At 45.4% G+C, this 23,312-nt stretch overlaps 1 protein-coding gene across 23 annotated transcripts in view; it reads right to left on the bottom strand.

Annotated features, from left to right (window-relative positions):
- RBFOX1 (RNA binding fox-1 homolog 1) overlaps positions 1-23,312 on the bottom strand; it is a 1,664,339-nt gene that overhangs the window by 21,514 nt on the left and 1,619,513 nt on the right. For 6 of the 23 annotated variants that reach the window (XM_053276061.1, XM_053276045.1, XM_053276044.1 and 3 more), the window contains one exon: positions 10,621-10,673. The exons of the other annotated variants lie outside the window; for them this stretch is intronic. In XM_053276061.1, coding sequence (XP_053132036.1) covers positions 10,621-10,673 — 53 coding nt within the window. The remainder of the gene's footprint in view (positions 1-10,620; positions 10,674-23,312) is intronic. 23 annotated transcript variants of the gene reach the window in all.

Genomic DNA, 23,312 nt, shown 5'->3' with positions numbered 1-23,312 from the left:
CATTACAAGGGAAGGCATGGGAAGAGCAACAGCCAGAAAGGAAGAAACCATCTGTTTACAAGCTGCCCATCTAAATGAATTTGGGCTTTGGTGGAGCACTGCTGAAATGAAACAAAGCTCTTGACAGCTAGCATGCCCCGGAGATGGCCAAGAGGAGACCCATGGGCCTGATCAGCCTTTCAAAGCACCTTTTCATCTGGCCCTACCAAATTTTAATCAAGATGTAGTAGAAAATACTGTTCATACTTTCCCCTGTAAGAAAAAGAAGCAGTGCATCTCTGTATGTACCTCGTATCTGTTTCATTTAGGGCTTCCATATTTAATCCAGCGAATTGGTAGATTCACCCAGGAGTGCTCAGACTTGGGTGCACAGATATTGTTGGACTACAACTCCCATCATCCCTAGCCACAATGCTTAAAGGGAGTTGTAGTTCAAGAACATCTGGGGACCCAAGTTTGAAAAATCCTGGGCTAATCTAACCAATTCATTGATTAAATATGGAAGTGTGAGAAGATCCAGATTAACCAATTAGGGCTGCATTTTTACCTGGATATAAGATCTACTGAATTCACTGAGGCTATTCCCACAATCACTGGAAAGTGGACTAAGGAAGCTTAGCCCACTTTCCAGGGATCGTGGGAACCACTGGGGTCGCAAGTGAGGCCAGTGCTCCCAAGGCAGCTGGCCCGCCTAATTTCCCTTCCCCTTAAATGAGGTTAACAGAGTCAGCTCTGGTCACCTCGTTTGGTTGCTCGTGTGTCGCTGTGGCGTGTGACAACACATGAGTAGACCCTCGACTGGGAGGCAGCAAGCATCCTCCTGGGCTTGGGGGTCTCTCCAGGAACTATTGTGGGACTTCCGGGAGGCGGAGCCGGCAGCCATGTGGACGGCTGATCTGACTGCCCAAATAAGAGTTAAGCCCACTCTTCCCACAGACCACATTGAGGCACTTCACAGCAATCGTGTGAAGCTCCTCTCTGGGACTTACATGCGAGTAGACATGTTTAGAAATGCGTATTAAAAGAAGAAGAAGCTCTTGATAGATTAAAAAGGATCTCTGATCCATCTAACAGCAGATACTTTACACACACACACACACACACACACACACACACACACACACACACCAGATAAAGTGCACAAGAGTCCATCAGCCTAGTAACATTGTGGTGGTCATTTTTTGCAAATTTTTACCCAAGAGTAAGCCCACTGGTTACAGTAGAATTACTGTTGTGTGATAAAATTAACACAAATGTTGCATTTGCACAATGTACACAAATTCTTTACACTGCTACACTGTTAGTAGGCTGAAGTACTCTGCATACCAGCTAGTATTTTTAATACAACTACTTAAGAAAATCTGCAAATGCCGTGTGCATTTTACATGAGGTAGCCTCTGTTACACGAGGGAATGGCTCTTGGAAGAGGATACCTGCATGGTCACATGGATAATCTAAAACCAAGTATGCTTAATACCTATTGTTTTTATTCACATACAAATGTATGCACATGTAATAAACAACATTTCCCATTCACAAGTTGGATTTTCAGATGCTGCTAAAATAGTTTAGTTTATATTGCCCCAATGAATTATTGCAAATTGGTTATGTTAAAACCACAATAATGGTTTTCAGTAAATGTAACAGAAAGTACAAGTGGACATTAGATGGGAACGCACCAGAACAAGTTGCCTCTTACAAATATCTAGCAATTATGCTTCCTCAATCGGGCAGCTGGGCAGCTCAGATCCACAGTGCTGCCCTGTTGGGGCAAAGAACACACACTGAAGTGTTCACACACTCAAAAACTGGTTAGAAGAAGTCTCCTACCCAGGTTTGGGAGCTGTGTTTGGTTTTGCGGGAGCAAACAACCAGGTAGGAGGAGGGAGAAGTAATTGTGTGGAAGCAAGGTAGGAGGGAAAGCAGGGTAGGACAGCGCCATCCTAACCAGCATTCATACCCAGCATTTGACCAAGGTAGGAGGAAAATCTGTCCTACCCAGCTTTTCCTCCTACCTCAATTAGACATAATCACTTCTTCCTCCTCCTACCTTGTGGTTTGCTCCCACACAACCAAAAATTGGGAGCACACACAGCTCCCCAGCCTGGGTAGGACACTTCTCCTTCCCATTTTTGGTAGGGATGTGCATGAATTGAATTTTTAAATTTGAATTTGAATCAAATTTTGAAAATCTGTTTCAAATTCAATCTGAATCAATTCAATCCTGTTTTGGCACCAGTGGCTCTCGAATCATATTCAGATTGAATTTCTAATTTTTTTAATGTTTATTGTTTATTTTTACATTTTATAGCCCACTCTTCCTCCAAGGAGCCCAGAGTGGTGTACGACATACTTAGGTTTCTCCTCACAACAACCCTGTGAAGTAGGTTAGTCTGAGAGAGAAGTGACTGGCCCAGAGTCACCCAGCAAGTCTCATGGCTGAATGGGGATTTGAACTCAGGTCTCCCCGGTTCTAGTCCAGCACTCTAACCACTACACCACACTGGCTCTCTTTGATTTGACTTGATTCTAAAATTTGATTTGAATTTGAATCTATTTGCCCTTTTAAGGGGTGTCTCTATCTGAATTTGAATCACTTGAATCACCCAGATTTGAGTCGAATTGATTAGAATTCGAATCAATTTGCACACCCTTATTTTTTGGTTGTGTGAATGAGCTCAATGGCTTTCTTTGCTTCTATTGAACTAAGGGTGGGAACCTCTTACACCCAGAATTATATATAGAGCAAGAACTCTCACCCTGATATAATATGGTGCCTCACTATGGGCTGCTGCAAATATGGATCTGCTATAAAAAAAAATTATTTACAGACTGTTGTCAGCTTCCAGCCAAATTAACAACCATCTGTACTGAGTGAGGCTCATGGCATTAAAAAAGGAGGCACTCAAACGAGCCCTTGATTTCCAATTTAGTACCTTCCTATACAAGATCCGCTTTTGAAGAAATGGGCCATGGTACTTGGAGATATAAATTGCAACTGACGATTTCAAATATGGGCCTTTCAACTTCCATTTCATTATCATTAGGCCATGATAGGGCTAACTGTGATCGTTTTGCAACAGCTCAAAGATACAAACAGCTGAGATAAGAGCATGTAAATCAAGCCCATTATATATACACATCTCTTCACCTATCTATGTCGTATTTACTTGTGTGAGGGAACGAACTGAGGTGAAGCTAAGAACAGCTTTTTCCAAAGCCTGACTGAATCTTCTTCCTCTTGCAGAATGGGAAGGCCAAATTAAGAGTATCCCTTGAAGTGACAAAGTGTGCTTTTTCAGTTGAGGATCTTGTCCATTTATATTGGAATGCAAGATGTACAAAGACCTCTGTGCAAAGCACATTGGTCCTCTAGGTGGATATTCTCCTCAAGATGGGCTGTTGTTTCTGTTAATGGATACCAGGCAGGGAGGCTGTTCACATGAGCAGCCCTACGCTGGTTTTGGGCAGCCCTACCTGGGTAGGACTGCTCATGTGAAATTGGGATCGAGGCCAATCCTGGCACTGCCTGCCCAGGTAACCTGGGAATATTACCTGCCTGTTTAGAAGGGCACAAGCACGCCCTGTTACTCAGGTACAAGGTCATGTGCAGCTTAAGCAGTCACAGTTTGGGACCCCTAGAGTGACCGATTCAGGGCAGGATCTCTCAATGCACCATGCTCATTGCACAGTGCATTGTGGGATATCTACTACTACTACTACTAGTAGTACTACTACTATGCATATTTATATGCTGCTCTTCAACCAAAGCCCACAAAACGGTTTACACAGAAAAACAAATAATACATCAATAAAATGGTCTGGAGGCTGGGATGCCAGTCTCTAGAATGACCTGTGGCTTGCGGGAGTGCCAGTCATGCAGGGATCCAAGCTGCAGGATTGGAAATACCATTGGATTATCTGAGAGGAAGGTGGGTGCCCTCTTGCATTCCATCCTCCCACCTCCATGGCCCAGCAGAAGGTCGTGCAAATAATCTTAATATGTCACATTTAGGACAGTAAAGTTTCTTGCCTGAGTACTGTCATATATAGCATTCTTGCCCAAGTACTGTCGTATACAGCATATTTTAGCATTCTAAAAATGCTAAGGATAACTGTGGACCATCACACAGTTTTTGGTATCTCCCTAGTGTCATGACTTCCACAATAATTTGCCATGCTTCTAAATGCTCAATATGTAAGCTTTGTTTTCTTATTTTATGGTGGACATGTATAACAGCAAGTTGCTACTTTGCAATAAATAGACTCATACAAATCAAGTAAAACTCTTATGATGAATTGACTATGATATCTTTAATCAAGTGATGGCCCCAATTTTTATGGCACTATATCTTTTGAGGCTCCCAAAAGGCAGAGAGGCCATTGCCAATCTGTCTACTGATGGTTCTTTTAGGGGGGAAAACCCAATCCTTTTAAGCTACAGATTTTAATATGGGGATTATTCACCAACTGGGGCAGTTCATAAACATACGGGAGCAGCCACCAAAGCACATTCACTCATGAGATGTTGTGATGCGAGTACACACCCATGCACATGCGTAAACGATCACACATTCAGCACCACTTGAGGTCAACACATTCACTAGGACCCCATATCGTCAAACCATTTCTCCAAGTAACTACAGAAATATTTAGAACAATGATATTTTTTATTCAGACTTCTCTGCATAAAGAGGTTTTTATCACACAGCTGAAATTGGACAGGCCTAGCTTCTTTAAAACGTGAAACCCAGGAACAGCATAAAGTCCAATGTGGGATGGACAAATAATCAGAAATGAAAATTACTGCCTAAAGCAGTTGAATATTTCAGTGAAAGGCACATGTGGTCACAAATAGGTTGCGATTAAAGTCAAGCCTTGCAGGAAGTGTGCGTTTTATCCTAATTCATGCATGGTAAAGAATTAGTGGCCAGAAGTGGAGGACGACAAGTCTTCTAACGCCTTTGGCTTCTGTGTCCTTCAACAGTAGTGAAGAACACAGAATTTCAGTGAGTGAACTTTTCCACACTTCTGTATGACAAGTTGCATTTGCCACAATCCTTTCTTCGAATCCCTTTTCTTTCCTCGTCCTAATAAAGGGCATGATTTCCCCTTTCCAAAGGCCAATACCATTAATAACACTTAATTTTAAAATAGCTACCACTGATTCAGATAGCACGTCCTTTCTCTCCGATTCTCCTAGAAAGCCCAGAGTTAGCCAGGAAGATTAGCTGCAAAATATGTTTTCTGTTCTGGAAGATGCAACCAGAGTTGTTCTTATGTTAGCCCAGTCAGAAGTGAAAAGATTCAGCCACCATTCCCAAGCTGTCATGCTTTAGAAATCACGTGGGACTAATCTTGACTGAAAGTCTCCAACCAATATTTCTCGGAGGAACTGCCAACATCTAGTTGCCTCTACAGTGACTTTTCCTCTTGTGCTTTATGCAACTCCATGTGCATTAATGGCATTATATTCTTGCATAAATAATAGTAATAATCTGATTCCCCTTGATCTCCTATTGTGACAGGATAATGGAAGGTGGAGAAAAGTTGTGTATGAATCCAGCTATAGTTGAACATGCACTCTGCTTGGTGACGCATACTTTTTTTTGCTTTTAGTTTGCATGACTAAATCAATCCCATCTTTATCTGAAATCAATGTTAAAATTCCATTTGTCATTACCCATAGAGCAGATTCAAGAACTTGCCGTTCACCAATTTGTCTTTCAACTAGTAAATGAATTTGCATATTACCAAAACGTCAAGGTACAATCATCATTTTAGGGATAGTAGGTAGGTCAGTCAGTCACACGAGTGAAAACTGGGTTCTACCCAGGTTTAGGAGCTTGGTGCTCCCAAAGTTTGGTTGTGTGGGTGCAAACAACTAGGAAGAGGGAGGAGTGATGGAGTGGAAGCAAAGCAGGAGGAAAAGCTACCCAGCTTTTCCTCCTACCTTGCTTCCACACAATCGCTTCTCCCTCCTCCTGCCTAATTGTTTGCACCCACACAAGCGAAAATTGGGAGCACACACAATTCCCAGACCTGGGTAGAAAACAACTTTCACTTGTGTGACTGACCTCAGTGTGCGATAAGGACAGTAAAGAAAAGCTACTATTCCTTGACAGAAGGAAGGTCAGTTCTCAAAAGGGTCGTTTCCATTCTCTTATTGTCCCAGTAACACACCGGAAACATAACTAACTCAACACATCCCAGACAGGTATGTTTTTCACTTTGAGCCCCAGTGACTGAGGAAGTGCCCTCACTGATTGAAACTGCTCCCTGATTAATCAACAAAAGCTTTCGCCGATTATTCTAACAGTGAAAACATGCAATCTTCATTGCTCCACAAACAGAATTGCTCCGTAACGCTGCAAGGTCACAAAAAGTAACCATCGGATATTTTCCCTACTCCACCCAGTTACTTTAGCAACAGATGAGTAGGGCTGCTTCGGGAAATGCAAGAGACGTCTTCCTATGGATGAGCCATCTCTCATTTAAGAATCTCCCCTGCCATCTTAGATCACAACAGTGGCCTGATCCTCACTCTAGGGGTTGACTTAGCTGCAGGTCCCCTATGGCTGTCACGTGTACTGTATTTAACTACCCACGATGGAAGAATTCAGAAGCCCAATGGAGGAACAGGATGAAACACTCGCATTAGGGAACGGTTCAGTGTGTGTGTGGCATTCACATGCATCTTTTCACATAGAGTGTCCCTCTCTTTCCCACAGGGCCTTATACTACTGGGAACAGGGTGGGTGGAGCCTGGCACTCCCCAGCACGATAATCAGGACTGTGTTAATCTCAGCTGAGATAAAAGGCCAGCCCACTGTCTTCTCAATAAGGATAACGAATATGCTGTAGGACATGGAGCTGCTGTTGCTGCATTTCTCTCCCTCCTCCCGCATCATAACATTGACTATAATGCAACATGTGATATGGCCTCATGACGGACAACTTCACACTACAGATCACCAGCTGATCTGGATGTCAGGTGTGAGCTGTGTGGTAGTAGACATCACAAGGAACAGGGAGTAGCAATGGCAGCTCATAGAACATCCACGTATCTTTTCAAGAGCCCATGTAATGACTTAATCCAAAGTCAAGAAATGTTAGTCAAGAAATGCTAGTCAAGAAATCAGCCCAGGAGCTTTTTGTCCCCACCCCCCCTGAGGCCCATCATGGGCCCTATCCACTCCCAGCACAGGACCTCCAGTGACTGTTGCTGGTGTCGATCTTATGTTTCTATTTAGATTGTGAGCCCTTTGGGGATAGGGATCCATCTTTTTTATTTGTTATTTCTCTGTGTAAACTGCCCCGAACCATTGTTGGAAGGGCAGTATAGAATTTGAATAAATAAATAATAAATAAAATCATTAGGGCACATGACGCACAACCACCCAGGCTCAACCGCACAACATGGTTGCATCCTTCCCCTATAACCTGCACCATGGAGTCAAGAAGGAACAGGATGGTATGGATGGAACCACCCTCCACAGAACATGTTTATGCTGGAATCTAATACTGTTGTAACCAATTAGCCCTCTTCAGACATTATGGGCACTCCAAGTGCTCACAGTTACAGAGGGGAAAGAGTGGGGGGAGGAAGTCACACCATCCTGCTGTCAATCACCCCCTCATGCCAATGACCATGGTTCCGCCATGCAAGTTGCAGCTCACGCACTCATCGTAAACACGCTTATGGTGCCACCCCCTTCAGGTGAATGGCACTATAACCATGATCATAGGTGTGAGGGGGTAATTGACAGTGGGGTGTGGGATTTACTCACTGCTTTGGCCCACTGCACCCATGGGTGCCCATGGTGCTCATAATGTCTGAACAGGGCTCTTCTCCCTTTTCAATGAACCTTGGGAATGAGGTGTTTGCAACCACCTTCTAAAACAGCTAGCTGAGTTCCAGACTTGTGTGGTCCTAGCACAAACACAGGGCACCCCCCCGTGAAACGGCTCATCTGTTTTCAAACATGGTGCACATCCCAGGATGCACCTCGTATGTTTTCAAGGGAAGCTTTTGCACAAGAGCACAGTTCCAAAAACCCGTGTGATTCAGTCTCACTTCTTTCATTAGCTCAACGTAGCTCACCGCACAAGCATAGAATGAGTCAAGATGCAGGCCAGTAATTTCAGCATTAAAATACCTCCTTTCTGTAGCCTTTGCACAACATTGCTAATTCGGTGAGGATTAAATGAATGCTGTTCCCCTCAGGTTGTGGAGGAGAGTAGGGGCTATCCGATTCTCCTTTGGCTGAACAAAGCAGTAGAGCTGATGCTGCTGTTGAAAAGGATGCTCTACTCCATTATTTCTGCCCAGGAGGACAGAATTAGCAGTATTTGACTCCTGAATGGTTTGCACTGTACTTTCAATCAGCCAGAATAAACAGCAGTAAAATACCTCCAGCAGTAATTTAGCATTGAACCATCACTAGTTAAGCATGAACCCTACCACAGTAGGAGCACATTCAGCACGCATAGCAAGAGTCAAGAAGCAGTTAAAGAACGAGTGCATGAATATCCAGACTTCAGTGGGGCTTGGTTATAGACTTTTAGCAGACTTCTCAGCACCGCCAGAGGGGAAAAACTGGGTAACAGGACAGGTATGTCAATTGCCTCAACCAGTTAGTCCAGTTTAAATCTGGAATGGAAATATGTACCTAATGGTTCGGGGGGAGGAGGTAAATGGGTTATCCTTGATTAGGGAGGTTCACTATGAAACAATCTGAGACCAATGTTGCTTGTAGATCATGGATGAACAGATGGCCCTGCTTTTATATCCATAGGTAACAATTCACTTGCCACATAACGCTGCACAGAAAATAGGAACAATCCATTGGAATGTACTCTCACCCTGCCTTCTCTCTACAGATTCTACCTGGAAGGACAGGCATGCATCTTCTTCCTTTGTTTCCTCACTCGTCCTTATAGAAGAGTTCCTCTATGAAAAGTCAACCCCAGGGCCCTGGAACCCACAACCTGCTTTGGAAACTTTCCTGAGCTATCCTAAGTGGCTTATGCTTCTGGTGTTCAAGTGACTCGAGGGGAAGCTATGGTTAGCTTGCACCGCACACATCATTGTTTCCTTTTACCCAGTGCTTTAACCAAAAACCACAAAGAACTCTTTTTTAAACCTAGGGCAGGGAGATTTGGAACAAGCTTGGCTATCCTGTGATGAGAAACTGGTGGGAAAGATGCTGCTGACAATGGAGTGCCCTCTCTGAATTCATCCCCTTTTCATCTCTCAGCTAAACCAAGCAGAAATTGTGATGAAGTCCCATTGAAATCAATGGAATGGGACTTTGCCTACCTTTATATTTAGTTATGCAACTGATGTGACTAATGCCCCACTACAAGTGTTCTTGAAGATTTCCATCCTCAAAACCTTTGGGATTGCCTTGTTATGTACTGTAAACATGCTGGCTGATATCCAGAATAAACACCACTCTGGTCTAACAGTGCTGATTAGCAACCCTAACACTAACCCCAATGCTAACCCTAACTGACCACCTTCCCTTCTCTCTGAAGCCCACCACGCATCAGGAAAATATGTCTGAGGGGGTCACAACCCTCTGGGACATATTTTCATAATGCATAGAGGGTTTTAGAGATAAGAGAGGGTCATCAAAATTACCCTGCTTTCTCCTGGAACTCAGCACTGCTGGACCAAGCGAAGTCAGCTGCTGAATGGATGGAAGCTTTCATAGATGAATGGACGGAAGCCTTCACAAAATGCTGCCTTGCCCCATGCCCTCAGTGGGGTTCGGCCCCCTTTTAAACCAGCCTTGCCAAGCTCTGAAAGTGCATGGGGAGCAGGGAAGGTGGGCAGCAGCCTCCTCTCCTTATGCTTCTGCTGAGCTTTGCAAGGAGTATGAGGAAAGCTGGTCTTCATTTTGCCGTCTTGCTTGCGTCCCAGTTTTCTGCTGCCTAAGGACACTACCTCACTTTGGTTCATAAAATGGCCATCCCCAGGGCTGTCATTAGGGGAGGGCAAGAAGGGCGACTGCCCTAGGTCCTGCTCTGTTAACCTCTATTTAAATTAATTGGAAGGGGACCCTCTACGGGCCAATTTTCCCCAGGCCCTGCACACCACCAGGGTGGCCCTGGTCACCCCACACCAGTACAGACAAACATATAGGGAGTCCTAATTGTAACTAATTGAATTCCTGTTGATTTCAATGGGACTATTTTTTGCAGGATTATTCCCAGCAGCTTAAATTCCATTTTCTCTCTCCTTCCTTCCTTCCTTCCTTCCTTCCTTCCTTCCTTCCTTCCTTCCTTCCTTCCCTTACCAACGTACCCACCTACCTACCCCTTCTTTCTGTCTCCACACTGCACAGGGTTTTGTTTTTTTTTAAGAAAAACTTCAAAAAAATAATGGTTAGTTTCCTATATCACGTAATTGTGAAACAAAACATCAACGTCAGCAGAATAACCTAATGTGTTTCCTATGCCAAAGCCTAGAGGCTCCGAGCTACAGCCGAGTGAAGCTATTTCAAAGATTTATCTTATGGGCTTTACTAGGCTTTCTCTAGTGATTAACTGCAGCATGTGTAAAAGGATATTGAGACTCGGATGGATGCATCAAGAAGTATCAATGATTGTTACCTGCAGAGGTGTTACAAGAAATTTCATCTGTTGCAACGAAGACGAATTGATTTCTGCAAGAGAAGATAAAATTCACAATACTGCTTGCTGACTGGGAAATGTGCTAGCTGCCGATTGACTTTATGTTTACAGATGGGTTAAGGGGGAAGGTGCTTAATTTTAATGAATGTAGCGAGAAGGAGTGTTGACATATCCCGTTACTTGAGAGGTTCTAAGGATCACGAGGTAGTCATGCTGGGATCCTTTTCGATGACAAAATGGTGACACTGGAATATGAGCTAGATACAAACTCTGGCATCAGAAACCTCAGGCTCACTGCTACAAAGATCTCATGCTAAATTATACTCCTTTTGTCCATGATTTATATTAATGCATACACTAAATTAAGGCAAACTATGTTGGTTAATAAATGCACCTTTTATTATAAAAGCAGGGGGAGGGATTCATAATAAAACTGGTGGGGGGGGATCCCCAAAATATTGACTGTTAAAAAATAAACATCTGAGGTTTTTTTAAAAAAGAATTTCTAGCCTGCTGTCAACATGGGGGGGAAATACTTTCTGTATTTTTTCAAAAGCATTTACTGTATTTACCTGAATCCAAGACTAGGTTTTCCCCAGGTTATTTGATGTGAGAAATCAGAGGCTCATCTTAAATTCAGAGTCCTGCTCCTTTTGAGTAAATATAGGTACAATCTGCATTTAACCTCTGTTTTTTAAGGGGCTTGTCTTGAATTCAGAGTTGTCTTGTATTTGGGTAAATACAGTAGGACATAGTATATCCTAATACACCATCATTTCAGTACAGATACAAGTTAGTTACAAAATATGTGCAGAAGCTACAGATACTAAACCTTCTTCTGCCAGAGTGTTGCCAAGCGGGTGTGAGGGAAAGCTAAGAACATTTCAACCGTTTTGAAGAGGGGGAAAAAAAAGAGAGAACACACCTCCATTCTGGTTCAAGCTATCATGCCTCATTTACTCATGCATTCATTCCATTGGAAGGCTGGCAGAAGTAAAGTGTGTAAACGAGGGCAGACACAACGCACCATGCACAACAGCTCGGGGATACTGCACAAGCACCATTGAAACGCACGGCGGTTGAGCAGCAGTGGCGGTGATGGCAACGCTCCGGAGATCAGCGCCGTTCACTGTACATGCGATTGGTCCGAGACAACCACAACATAGGCACTATTCTTGTGTTCGGTGGAAGCTGTTAAAACGGGCAGGAAAGCTGCTGATTGGGTAGCTGGTTAAGGCCTGACACTTAGACCCTCAATCCCATTAAGCCAGAGTACGCAGATGTTAGGATGCATCCCCAAATTGTCTAGTGGGAGTGCTCTGGGTGTGGGCTGGGACAGAGATGGAGTGTGCACTGATGATCTGAGCTGTTGGGACTCTGATGTGGGAAGAAGGACTAGATGGATGGAGGAGGTGTATCCTATGTCGACTGCATTCCGAAGTGTTTGCACGCTGTCGATACCGTGCTTCAGCCCGATTTGTGATGCAGCACATCTCACAGGTCCAATACACACTCGAATGCATCAAATTGCCAGCTAGCACTGCAGATTTAAGCCCAGTTCAGACATTATGCTGTACGCATAATGTACACTCTATAGATATCTGTACACTCATACATGTGCTTGTGTGAATGACTGTACCTGGGTTCATTTTAAAAGTGAACCTGGATACTGGCCCTTCAAATGAATGGTACAGATAGGAAGTGTACTTCTCCAATGTGAATGACTGTAGCTGTGTAAAGATCCGTACCTGTGTACACTGCACACTGGTTGTACGAGTCTTGGACAAAATGTATGAATGGGCCTCTTGTGTGACCACAAATGCAGTTTGAATGGCCATCAATTATTCTTGAGGATTAATTCAGATGAGGAGATGATGCCATGTCCAAGAGTTGCGTCAGGTACAATGCAGATTCAAACATCACTGATGAATGCTCCTCAGGCTTGGTGCAGGGGGAGCTATCAGACTGAACCAGCAAATGACAGCAGTTGCAATGGTAGGACTATAATATGAGCATCATGCAAGAATGGTGAGAGAGCCCTCGCCATCAGCTCAACCCAAATACTTCAGCTTAACAGACTGATGGGTCAGTTTAGGGGGCCACTGGAGTGGTATCTTTTTCGAGGCTTCCCTTTTCACTGTCAGAGGATTTCTGACCCTGCTAGGGAACCAGGTGCAGCGGTGGAAGTTTCAGGGAGATCACACCTCTAGAGATCTACCAGCTGAGGAGGAAGGTTTGAAGCCCCTTTCCCGCCAGTTGGCAGACCTGCTTTGAATCAAACTCCCCCTGCCACTACACCGGGCATTGGTTTTAAATAGCAAATCGAATCAGAGATCTCCCTGATCTCCCTGATGTCCTTTGACTTACAGGCCAGAAAAATGGTTATAGGAAGCTACTGCAGCTCAGAACTGTGGTGAGCCGTTTCTCAGAATTCTCTCGGGCATATACAGGCCAACATTTGGGCTTTGGTCTGAAATGCAAGGATCACCCATCAGCAGATGTCAGCCATGGCAGGGTTTCATCCTCTCTGCACCAGTCCAAACAAGTTATAGAATGTAGAGCAGTTCTCAAATAATCAACAAGAAGCTGCCTCAGCAATGAATTCCACATTCTTGGGAGTTTTTCACCTATTTCGGCCACCCAGCACACTGTCCCCACTGGACTGACACACGTGGAAATATCATTCTTGTTACACTCACAATGAGGTCATTCTCAGGACCACATCTGCTGGGTCTGGGGAGGGTAGCGAGGAAGGCTGGAGCCTGCCTACCATCCCACTCACAACCCCTTCAAACATTTATGCCTTTGCCATCTTGAATCGGGTTTTACGACACCATCACAAACTATGCCATTGAGGTGCCCCTATGTGTCCCTACAGCTGTACTAGTTTTGCCTCAGATCAGTTAGACGTTTCACAAGTTAGCTCACGCATGCCTCAAATGTTCACGCGTCCGCCATCTTGGATCGGGATGGATGACATCATTAAACCATGCCATTGCGGCATCCCTATGTGTCCCTACAGCTGCTTCTGCTTCCGGGCTCTGCTGCACCACGTGCCCACAGGGTTAGTGCTGCAGTGAGTGGGTGGTGGAGGAAAGACAGCTGAGCCTCCAGATATCCCACAATGCACGGTGAGAGACACAAAGTGCATAGGGATACCTCCAGGCCAGCTGCAACACTCCTTCCCCCAGCCTCTATGGGCAATATAGCTGCCGGCAACCTGGGTGCTCACATAACCAAGCAGTGGGGTAGAAGGTGTTTCAAACCCAGGGTACCTGGCGGAAGAGTCCCTACCAGGGTGAGAACTGCCCTGCCTGGGTAGGGCAGGTTGTGAGAACCACCTCAACATGTGATGTGCATAGGGGGTCAAATCACAGGGCCGAAGACATCCCAGGAACCAACTTTCTATCCTGGGCCTGCGTGCATGTGGCTTTAAGATCTCATGTGCATGCAGGGGCATCTGGTGGCATCAGTGGCAGGACAGACACTCTGGCTGGGCAGGGATGGAAGCTATGCCCTTACCTTCCCTATCATGTGCAGGAGAGGGTGAAGGTATTGTCCCTACTGGACCAGTGGTTGACCTACGCTCAAGTCTAATATTGGTCCTAGTCTGGTTGTACGATCTCGGGCAATGTCAATATCAGCATGCTGGAATAGCCATGGAGACCACGGGCTGGAATGAACAGGTACACATGCCATCTGAGCTGTGATCTGAACTGCCTCCTTTGGAAACATTGCCTTTGAAGGAGCCCCCTAGGCCCGGTGCCTCTGAATTCCAGTTGCAGGGGAGCAACTGCAGGAGAGAGGGAAAGCCCGTGCCTCTTGCCTGTAGGCTTCCCAGAGGCATCTGGTGGGTCACTGTGTGAAACAGGATCCTGGACTAGAGAGGCCTTGGGCCTGATCCAGCAGGGCTGTCCTTATGTTCTATGAAGTGCCAATGAGTGATACCAAGAGTTCCATCTCAGGTCATGGCCGTGACCATGCTGGGGAGGGTTGGCAGGGAGGCAGGCTCCTACTTGCCTCCCTGCACACGATCTCCCTTTCCCCTCGAAGCTCTGCCAGTTGCATGGCATGCAAGCAGCACCTTGGTGAGCGCCAGAGCTGGGAGCCAGAGGAGAGGAGAGCTTGTCTTGTGGTAGCAAGCACGACTTGTCCCCTTAGCTAAGCAGGGTCTGCCCTGGTTGCATTTGAATGGGAGACTTGATGTGTGAGCACTGCAAGAGATTCCCTTAGAGGATGGAGCCACCCTGGGAAGAGCAGAAGGTTTCAAGTACCCTCCCTGGCTTCTCCAAGATAGGGCTGAGAGAGATTCCTGCCTGCAACCTTGGAGAAGCCACTGTCAGTCTGTGTAGACAATACTGAGCTAGATGGACCAACAGTCTGACTCAGTATATCACCCTAGGAGTGCAGTGCATTGTGTGATTTCCGCAGGCAGTCCAAGCATTCACACAACCGGGGAGTGGGGCAGAGGGATGCACTCATAGCCTTCTACCTCACTACCCCAATGAAGAACATCAGGATTGGGACTGATCCCAGCACTCCACATGAGGAGCCCTCCGCAGGTAGGGGTGTGCAAACCCAGGTAGGTCTGCTCATGGACACAACCTTCCTACTTAATCTCTGATGCCTCATTCAAACATGCCCAGCAGAACTTGATGCAACAGTCATTAGCTCACAAACTCTGCAAGTTTGAATCAGCGCAAAGACAGCTAAAATACCTTGCATATTTTAATTGAAAGGATCAAATGATAAGCAATTTATCTTTTTTGGGGGGGCGGGCTTGATCTAATTTTATTGCACAGGTGCAAAACACACACACAAGCTTATTCCTGGTGCATGCAAATGTGGGGAAAGCACATGCTATCTGCCAACTCTGAAGATATTCACTGTGCATATCCAGGCATTTGCTTCAGTCTTTTGATACCTGTCTTATAGAACGTCTTATCTTGGGGATACAGGATGGCTGGGTGTCTATAGCTGCACAGTAACACACTGAAGAACATTCATCACAAAATAAGTGCTGTGTATGGAGACAATCACATGTCACATCCTCGTGTCTATAGGACACGGGGACACACAGACAATTCTGTTTTTGGCTGTATGCCCAAGATAACACACTGGAGGCGATGGGTATTAAAAACGCTGCAAAAGACCCTGACAACTGCCTGAATATATTCGGCAAATATCTCTGAGGTTGCAAATGAATTTTTATTTTATTTTTGGTATTCTGTATATACAGTACCATGGGGGTGGGGTGTGTGCGTGTGTGTGTGTGTGTGTGTGTGTGTGTTATTGTGCCTGCAAAAAAAAAAAAAAAGATTTACTTTCTTTTCCCAACTTCCCCTTCTGTTAAGTGTTCAGACATGTGAGATGGCCAGCTTTCATTTTGCTGCCGCATTGGAATGCTATAAACTCGGTCAATTTATGCAGATGACAATTTGGCATCCCCTCTGGTGGCCATTCGGAGTCTACATGGATAATGCATGCTGTACAAGCCTACGAGTGATTCTGTAGAATTAGCTCGGGTCTTGCAGTCTGAAACATTCCGTGCCTTCGTTATTGCAAATTCCAGTCACATTAGTGGCTAGCTTACAATAGGATTTGCGTCTAAGAATGGCGTCTGAGGAGCTTTTGAAACCTCGGTGCTTTCTGGCTCCAAATCCTTTATCAAGGCTGCAGCTTCTTGTGATTGGGTCTGGATATGCTCTGTGAAAGAAGGCGGACTTTCTACTATTTCCAGTGACTATCCCATCAAATCTCATTCGCACATGGGCTGCCTTTATATCACTATTCAGTGGCAGAATCAGCCACTCTTCTGATTATGCTCCGGACAGGGGCAGAACTTTAACCATGTATGGTCTCCCACCTGGAGACCATACATGGTCTCCAGGTGGGACCGGGGCAGGTGCTGTGTACCACCTGCCATTCTCCCCTACCACTTGCCTCCAGAGTCCACACTGGGCCACTAACCCACCACTGTTATTGCCACCATCTTGCCTCTCTTTGACACAGTCAAATGATGTCATTGCTCCAGTGCTTATCACTGGAGTGGGCTCACGGCGCTGGGGTGATTCTGCCAGGAGAAGGTGCCATGGCCAGTAAAGAGAGGGAAGCCAGTGGGTGAATGGAAAGCAGCTGGGGGTGGGGCAGTGGAGCGAGCAGCGGGTGAGCAATAGTAGGGGCTCTCTCTCTCTCTCTCTCTCTCTCTCTCTCTCACACACACACACACACACACACACACACACCTAGCCACTGGCTCCAAAATCACATAGAGGCTATTCACATGGGCAGAGGAAACTGGGCTAAGGGACCCCAGCTCGGTTTGGCCCCACGCGTGTGAACTGCTGAGAGCCCGGCGGCTAGCCCGCCTCCTTGCCCCCATTAAATGAGGTTAGCGGAGCAAGCACTCTGCTAAGCCTGTTTGCCGGATTGTGCGCCGCCACAGTGACTCACAAGGAGACCCCCGGCCAGGAGGCTGCAACAAGCCTCCCAGCACGGGGGTCTCCCCAGAATGCTCCGCGCACTTCCATGGGGCATGCTGGGACTTCTGGGGGGCAGGCGCCTCCTGATCACTGCCACCACTACTGGCTCTGTGACGGAGCTGGTAATTGTGTGGGTGGCCGATCTGGCCGTCCAGGGCTAGCTGCCCGATCGGCTCCAGGGAGAGTGGGCCAACCCTCGTAGGCTCTCCACTGCTTGTGTGGAGAGCCTCATTGTCTATTTTATATTTTAGTGAACAAAGACAAAAATTTATCCTCCTCTCACTCTGTGTGTGTTTGTGTGTGTGTTTGTGTGTGCCATGTGAACATTCTGCCACACTCCAATGAAACCAAAGGAAGACAACAGAGTCCACAGTTCTTTTCAGAACATTTTTAGCTCAAAAGTAGTGTGTGTGTGTGTGTGTGTGTGTGTGTGTGTGTGTGTGTGTGTGTGTAAAAGATGTTTCATAATACCACCTTTGCTCAGTTTTCCTGTGGTCAGTTTGTCATCTTTAATATCACTCCCAGCCTTTGGTGGTCTTTAAAAAAACTACTCACAAGACTCCAGAGCGAGGGGGAAAAGCAGCATGGCCCTCACTCTGATTTAGCTTCAGACATCATCATGTGGTATGCTCATGAAGTCAATTCAGAGTAGCAACTGTGCTCCCAGCCCTCACTCTGAAATCCTGCAGGTTACAAAAATAATGGTGACCACGCAAAATAATGGTGCAATTGCAGCCACTGGTAAGTTTATCTCAGCCTTCTACTTCATCTCAGCCCTAACTGAAGCTATTCCTGAAGATTTCAATATCAAGCCATTAACATCTGTCGTATTGCTTTCGATAGTCACTTGGAGATTGATGTCAATTTCTGGAGACTCCAGAGCAGTTCCGGAGGGCTAGTAGCCCTACACTAAATATCTGGCCATCCCCTTATCTTCAGATATGGACCTGATCAAGCAGAGGCTCCTTTGCAGCACTCCAACTTGACAGTATTTGAACTGGAGGTAACAGGGACTGAACCTGAGGCTCTAAAAATACAGATCAGGTGCACACAACTGCAGAATGATGGTCTGTCTTGCCATGGGGAAAAGCCCCTCTCTGCATGTAGAACACCTATACTAGAGAGGAAGATGCATAGCCTTCTCCCTGACATCCTGTTGCCCTTTGTGAAGAACTTTACATCTATCCTGGGAGCAAAATGAAAATTTTAATTTTAAATTACCTCTGCAAAGTCCTTCTCTACCTCCAAGCATTTTTGTGAGGACATCAAGCAACAGCTTTCTTATTTCTGGTCCCAGAAATTTGCTCCTGGTACTCCTGGAATGAATTCATGAATCCAGGGAGTATTCCTATTATCGGAATCAGCAAAGAAGCAGAAGTGGGGGAATCCAGGTTTTCCATTTGCCATGGGTGCCTAAACAACTGGACCTGGTGACTGGGCTTCTGAAGAGGGTAGGAATTGGGTTTCTCCTCTTAACGTTCCTCCCTGGATGACAGGCTTAATTTCAACCAAGGTCATTCCAGGGCATAGGACCAGAACAGGCTGACACCCGTCTATGCGCAAAAGTGCCACCATCTGTTGAAGTGAATAGGTAGAATGACAGGAATACTACATGAATTCCATATGTGTATATGGAACTCCTACAGGACTCCACACAGGGTTCCAGACTAGGAGTTCATTCACATGATCGAAAACTGTGTTCTACCCGGGTTTGGGAGCTGTGTTTACTCCCAGTTTTTGATTGTGTGGAAGCAAGGTTAGAAGGAAACCTGGGTAGATGTGATTGTGTGGAAGCAAGGTAGGAGAAAAAGCTACCCAGGTTTTCCTCTAACCTTGCTTCCACACATTCAAAAATTGGGAGTACACACAGCTCCCAAACCCAGGTAGAACACAGTTTTCGATTGTGTGAATGACCTCAAACACTTCTTCTTAGCTGGGATACTATGGTAACCTTAATAGCCATATAACTGATGCTGGATTATCACAATGTGTATGATTCCCCTCCCATGTTTATGCAGTTCCAGAATGGATGCTGCAATCTCAGGGGGGCTGTAGCTTTGCATGCAAATATTCCTAGGTTCACTCCCTGGCAACATCTCCAGATAGGGTTGGGAGAGACTCCTTCCTGTAACCTTGGAAAGTCACTGCCAGTCAATGTAGACAATCCTGAGCTAGATGGACCTATGGTCTGACTCAGTAGAAGGCAGCTTCCTTTGTGGAGAAGGACCACAGGTCAGTGGGGAAGCATTTGCTCTGCATGCAGAAGGTCCCAGGTCCCCTCCCTGCCAGCATCTTCAGGTAGAGCTGATAGCAACTCCTTCATGAAGCCTTGGAGAAACACTGCTGGTCAGTGTAAACAAAACTGAGCTAGATGGACCAAGGGTCTGACTTGTTATAAGGCAGCTTTCTATGTTCCTAAATCTGCTTCCTGCACCACGTTACTGAGAGTCTCTCAACCTTTTTTTGCCCAGCTTCAAATCTTGGTGACAGAAGTTGGTGACTGTTGGGAGAATTTTGGTAACGTGGTGGAGGAATTGTACTTGGGTAGGTTCGTCTGACAAGCCCACTAGGAGAGCGTACTCGCCAGACACCTCTGGCTCCTGGCTTACTGACTTCTGGGTGGTCATGTGAAGCCACCCTCAGTGTTACAATTAGGACTGAGTCAAAATCCACCCCTCACAACTCACCACCGCATTCACAGGCTTTTCAGCAACTGGGCTGTGCCCGAATGGGTCCAGTCGCCTCCTTGCTGCAAAGCCCAGCTATAGGGGTTTAAAGGCCTCAGAGTACCTAGAGGAGGGGGTTGCTCATCATCCTGATCCTTCTCCTAGGTTGGGTCTTTGTCAATGTCACAGCCCCTCTTCAGAGGCCTGTGACTTTCTCTCACTACTCTATTCCTCATCACTGGCTATCCCTTTCTTATAGCAGTCGGTGCACCCCTCACAGTTTCAGCTGCCCCTGAGTAAGCCCCACTCCTCTTTATTACCCCCAATCAGGTGCATACTGGCTGCAGCTGCAGCCCCGCACATCCCTCTTGCCACTCCTTCCTCACCTGGCCCCCTCCTTTCTCCAAGAGGTGCATCACTGATGTCATCAAGCGGCATCACCTCCCTCCAGCTGGTCCGGGTTCCAAGGCTGTGGCCACTGCCTGTCTGCTTCTGCTTTCAGGGGCTGCCAGATCACTCCTTGGGCCAAGAGGCCCCAATGCTTCCACACATCTCGGGTGGTTGGCCATCTCCAGCACCCCCCCCCCCAGCTCCTGCTTGGTGTGCCAGGTGGTCAGTGAGGCCAGCAAGCCTGTCCACTGGACAGGGTGTGTGCAAATTGGTGTGAAATATTTGTCTCATCGACCAGCAGTGGCTACACTGTCCTCAGTGCTGCTGGCCAGTTAAAAAAAAAAAAAGATCCCAGTTTTCCTCTCCCTCTGCACACAGGAAGAATTGCTTCTAACTTTGCCCTCACTCTCATGGTGTTTACTCTGAAGCCAATTCAGAGTAGTGGCATGATGGAAAGAAACAATGGGCAGCATCCAAACTACTAATGGGATTTAAGTGAGCCCCATAATGGGACTTATGCACTTCCGTGGGGCTTAGTCTTGACCATTTAGTCTGAGTAATTAGTCTGAATGCTGCCCAGTGCTTCCTACTCTCACTCTGGGGTCTTGCGAGGTTTCTATGCAGAGAGATAAAACCTTGCTCAGATGCCCCCAAATTCCAACCCAAAAGGTTCTGAGAATTTTCAGCTCAGGTCTAATTGCAATGCTATAGTCTCAGAGCATGATCCGAGGGCCCTCGATGCAGCAATCTTGCTGAAGGGAAGCCACTCTAGGTCTTTCTGGCCACTGGGTGGGAGACCATATGAGAATCCATGGACATTGCCCTGAGCACCATGATGGAAGGAAGGTGTCATATAAATGTGCTAAATAAAACTAGGGTATATTATTGGTCTGTGAACTCTGTGGGGAGCAGTGGGGGAGGAAGTCATAAATTTGTCATAAACCACCATTAATTATATTGCTGTCAAGAAGGATTGAAAGTCTATTATGAAGCTATTCATGATTGCAATGGACCCAATGTGTTCCTTGTGCCCAGAGATCCCGGAATAATAAACGTATTTATTTAAATTAATTATTTAAACACACACACACACATCCGCAAGCAATGCCAACAGCAACAAGCATCACCTTCCAGTAGAGAAGCTTCCTTCTGCCCAAGCCCACAAATATTAACCATTCATTTTCGCCCATATGCACGAAAGGAGCATTGCCTTTCCCACCCACCCCCAATCCGAGATGCAAGAAGTCAAGTCATAAAACACAAAACAGAAAAGGGGGAGGGGGTAGCCAGTCAATGTGAAGGAGATCTGCTTTGGGGCTCAAGTCAAGCAAGCCATTCACTGAGCCAATGTGATGGATCCGTCAAAACCTGATAACAGCGTTACATACATTATAGCCAGACATCAAGTGATCATGCAATGACAAAATGACAATACGCCCCACGGCCATGCGGAGACTGGTTCTACAGTGTGACGAACGGCATGGGAAAGCTTAGCCTGCTCTCTGTGGTTTTCAAGGTTGGTGTCACATAACCACATCTTGATCAGGAATCGCTTGGACTGTCGCAAACATGTATGGTTACGAATCATATGGAATCAAGCCTGTCTCTGTTCCCACCCCCAACCACCCTCATTTCCTCCAGTGGCAAATATAGCTGAACAACCCTTCCACTCTCCCGCCATCTTGGATCTTGTGCAAGGAGAGAGAGCCTCCACCACTCTCTGACTCTCCCCAGAAGGAGCTGCCTTAGTTTGGGGCACTAGCTTCTGGATGCCCCAGCTGTGCTTCTTTGGAGTCACTCCCCCTGAGAATGAGCAACCACAATTCTCTCCCTGCTAGTGCACTGAAGAAGTTGAGGATCATTACAGTCTGTAAGGGCTCTAGAAAGATAAAACTCTCAGTAAAACTCTTGATAATGGGATTCTGATGTTTCCTCACTAAGAAGGTATTACTTGACGCAGCCCCAAGGCTTTACTATGGGGCTTGCATTTTTTAGTTGTCAATCAACGTACATACGCATACATTGTGCTGCAAATGTTATGTGCAAGTCTTGTTTAGAGTCAACAGGAAAGCAGGATACACTTCATTTGCTCACTATATTATCTTCTCCAGGCATGCAATGTACCATCTATCTATCTATCTATCTATCTATCTATCTATCTATCTATCTATCTATCTATCCATCTATCTTTTCTTTGGAACTTGCAAATTTATTTTCTTGGTACTAAACTTAAAAAAAAAAATAACAACATAGAAACCATTAGTTCATAACTGAGTGAAATATATTGATGGCATTGCTCTCTTCATTTTTGGAAGCTTTTTAAAGAAAAACATAGCAAGACATTTTCTTTCATTAAGATCTATTTAATCTCTGTTCATGCTTTGTCATCTTTTGGTGCCATCTTTATTTCTGCACTGCATTGATCACTATGCAGTCTTTGTGTTCAAGAATGTCTCCAGGTGCGTCAGACAAAGATTCCACTGGATGTTTTCACCATCAATGTGATCATTATTCTGTGTACTATTAACCTTGGAATCCCAGATATTCATATTTAACCTCCTGTTTACATATCCACAAGAACTATCCATCCAGTCTGGTTACTCTATCAAACTCTTTGAAAATAGAAAAAAGAACCTTTTATTTCACTAAAATCCCAGCATTAAGTTATGGGTCTGGCTTGTGGATTCTTTTTAAAATAATATTGTTCAAATTCGATCATTTTGTCCAACATTTTATGTGCATGTATGTATGTGTGTCTATAGATTATGTATATATATGTGCATGTGTGTGTGCATTAACCTGACTGTTGTAAACCAATTACGGAAATGACAAAAGTTGACTGGAGGGGAAACAATTCACTATAAAAACAAAAACATCTTGTGACCAAACAACTAGTACTCTTTAATAGCAAAGAAAACCATGGGAGGGTTAAACTGGGAAGAAAAGATATTAACTGTTTTGAACATACCAGTTCAAATGCAGAATTAGCAATTAAATCAAGATTTTGCCACCTTATAATTTAGAAAGGACCCAGTATCCACAGGGAAGGAAAAAACTAATTTATGCAGATGCAAAATTCAAATCTTTCTTTTAGTGAAAAAAAAAATTAAGAAGTGAAATCGAATCAACCAGC

This window comes from Hemicordylus capensis, chromosome 13, assembly GCF_027244095.1.
Source record: "Hemicordylus capensis ecotype Gifberg chromosome 13, rHemCap1.1.pri, whole genome shotgun sequence".
NCBI classification, from domain to species: domain Eukaryota; kingdom Metazoa; phylum Chordata; class Lepidosauria; order Squamata; family Cordylidae; genus Hemicordylus; species Hemicordylus capensis.
This window is presented reverse-complemented; position numbering and strand designations above follow the sequence as displayed.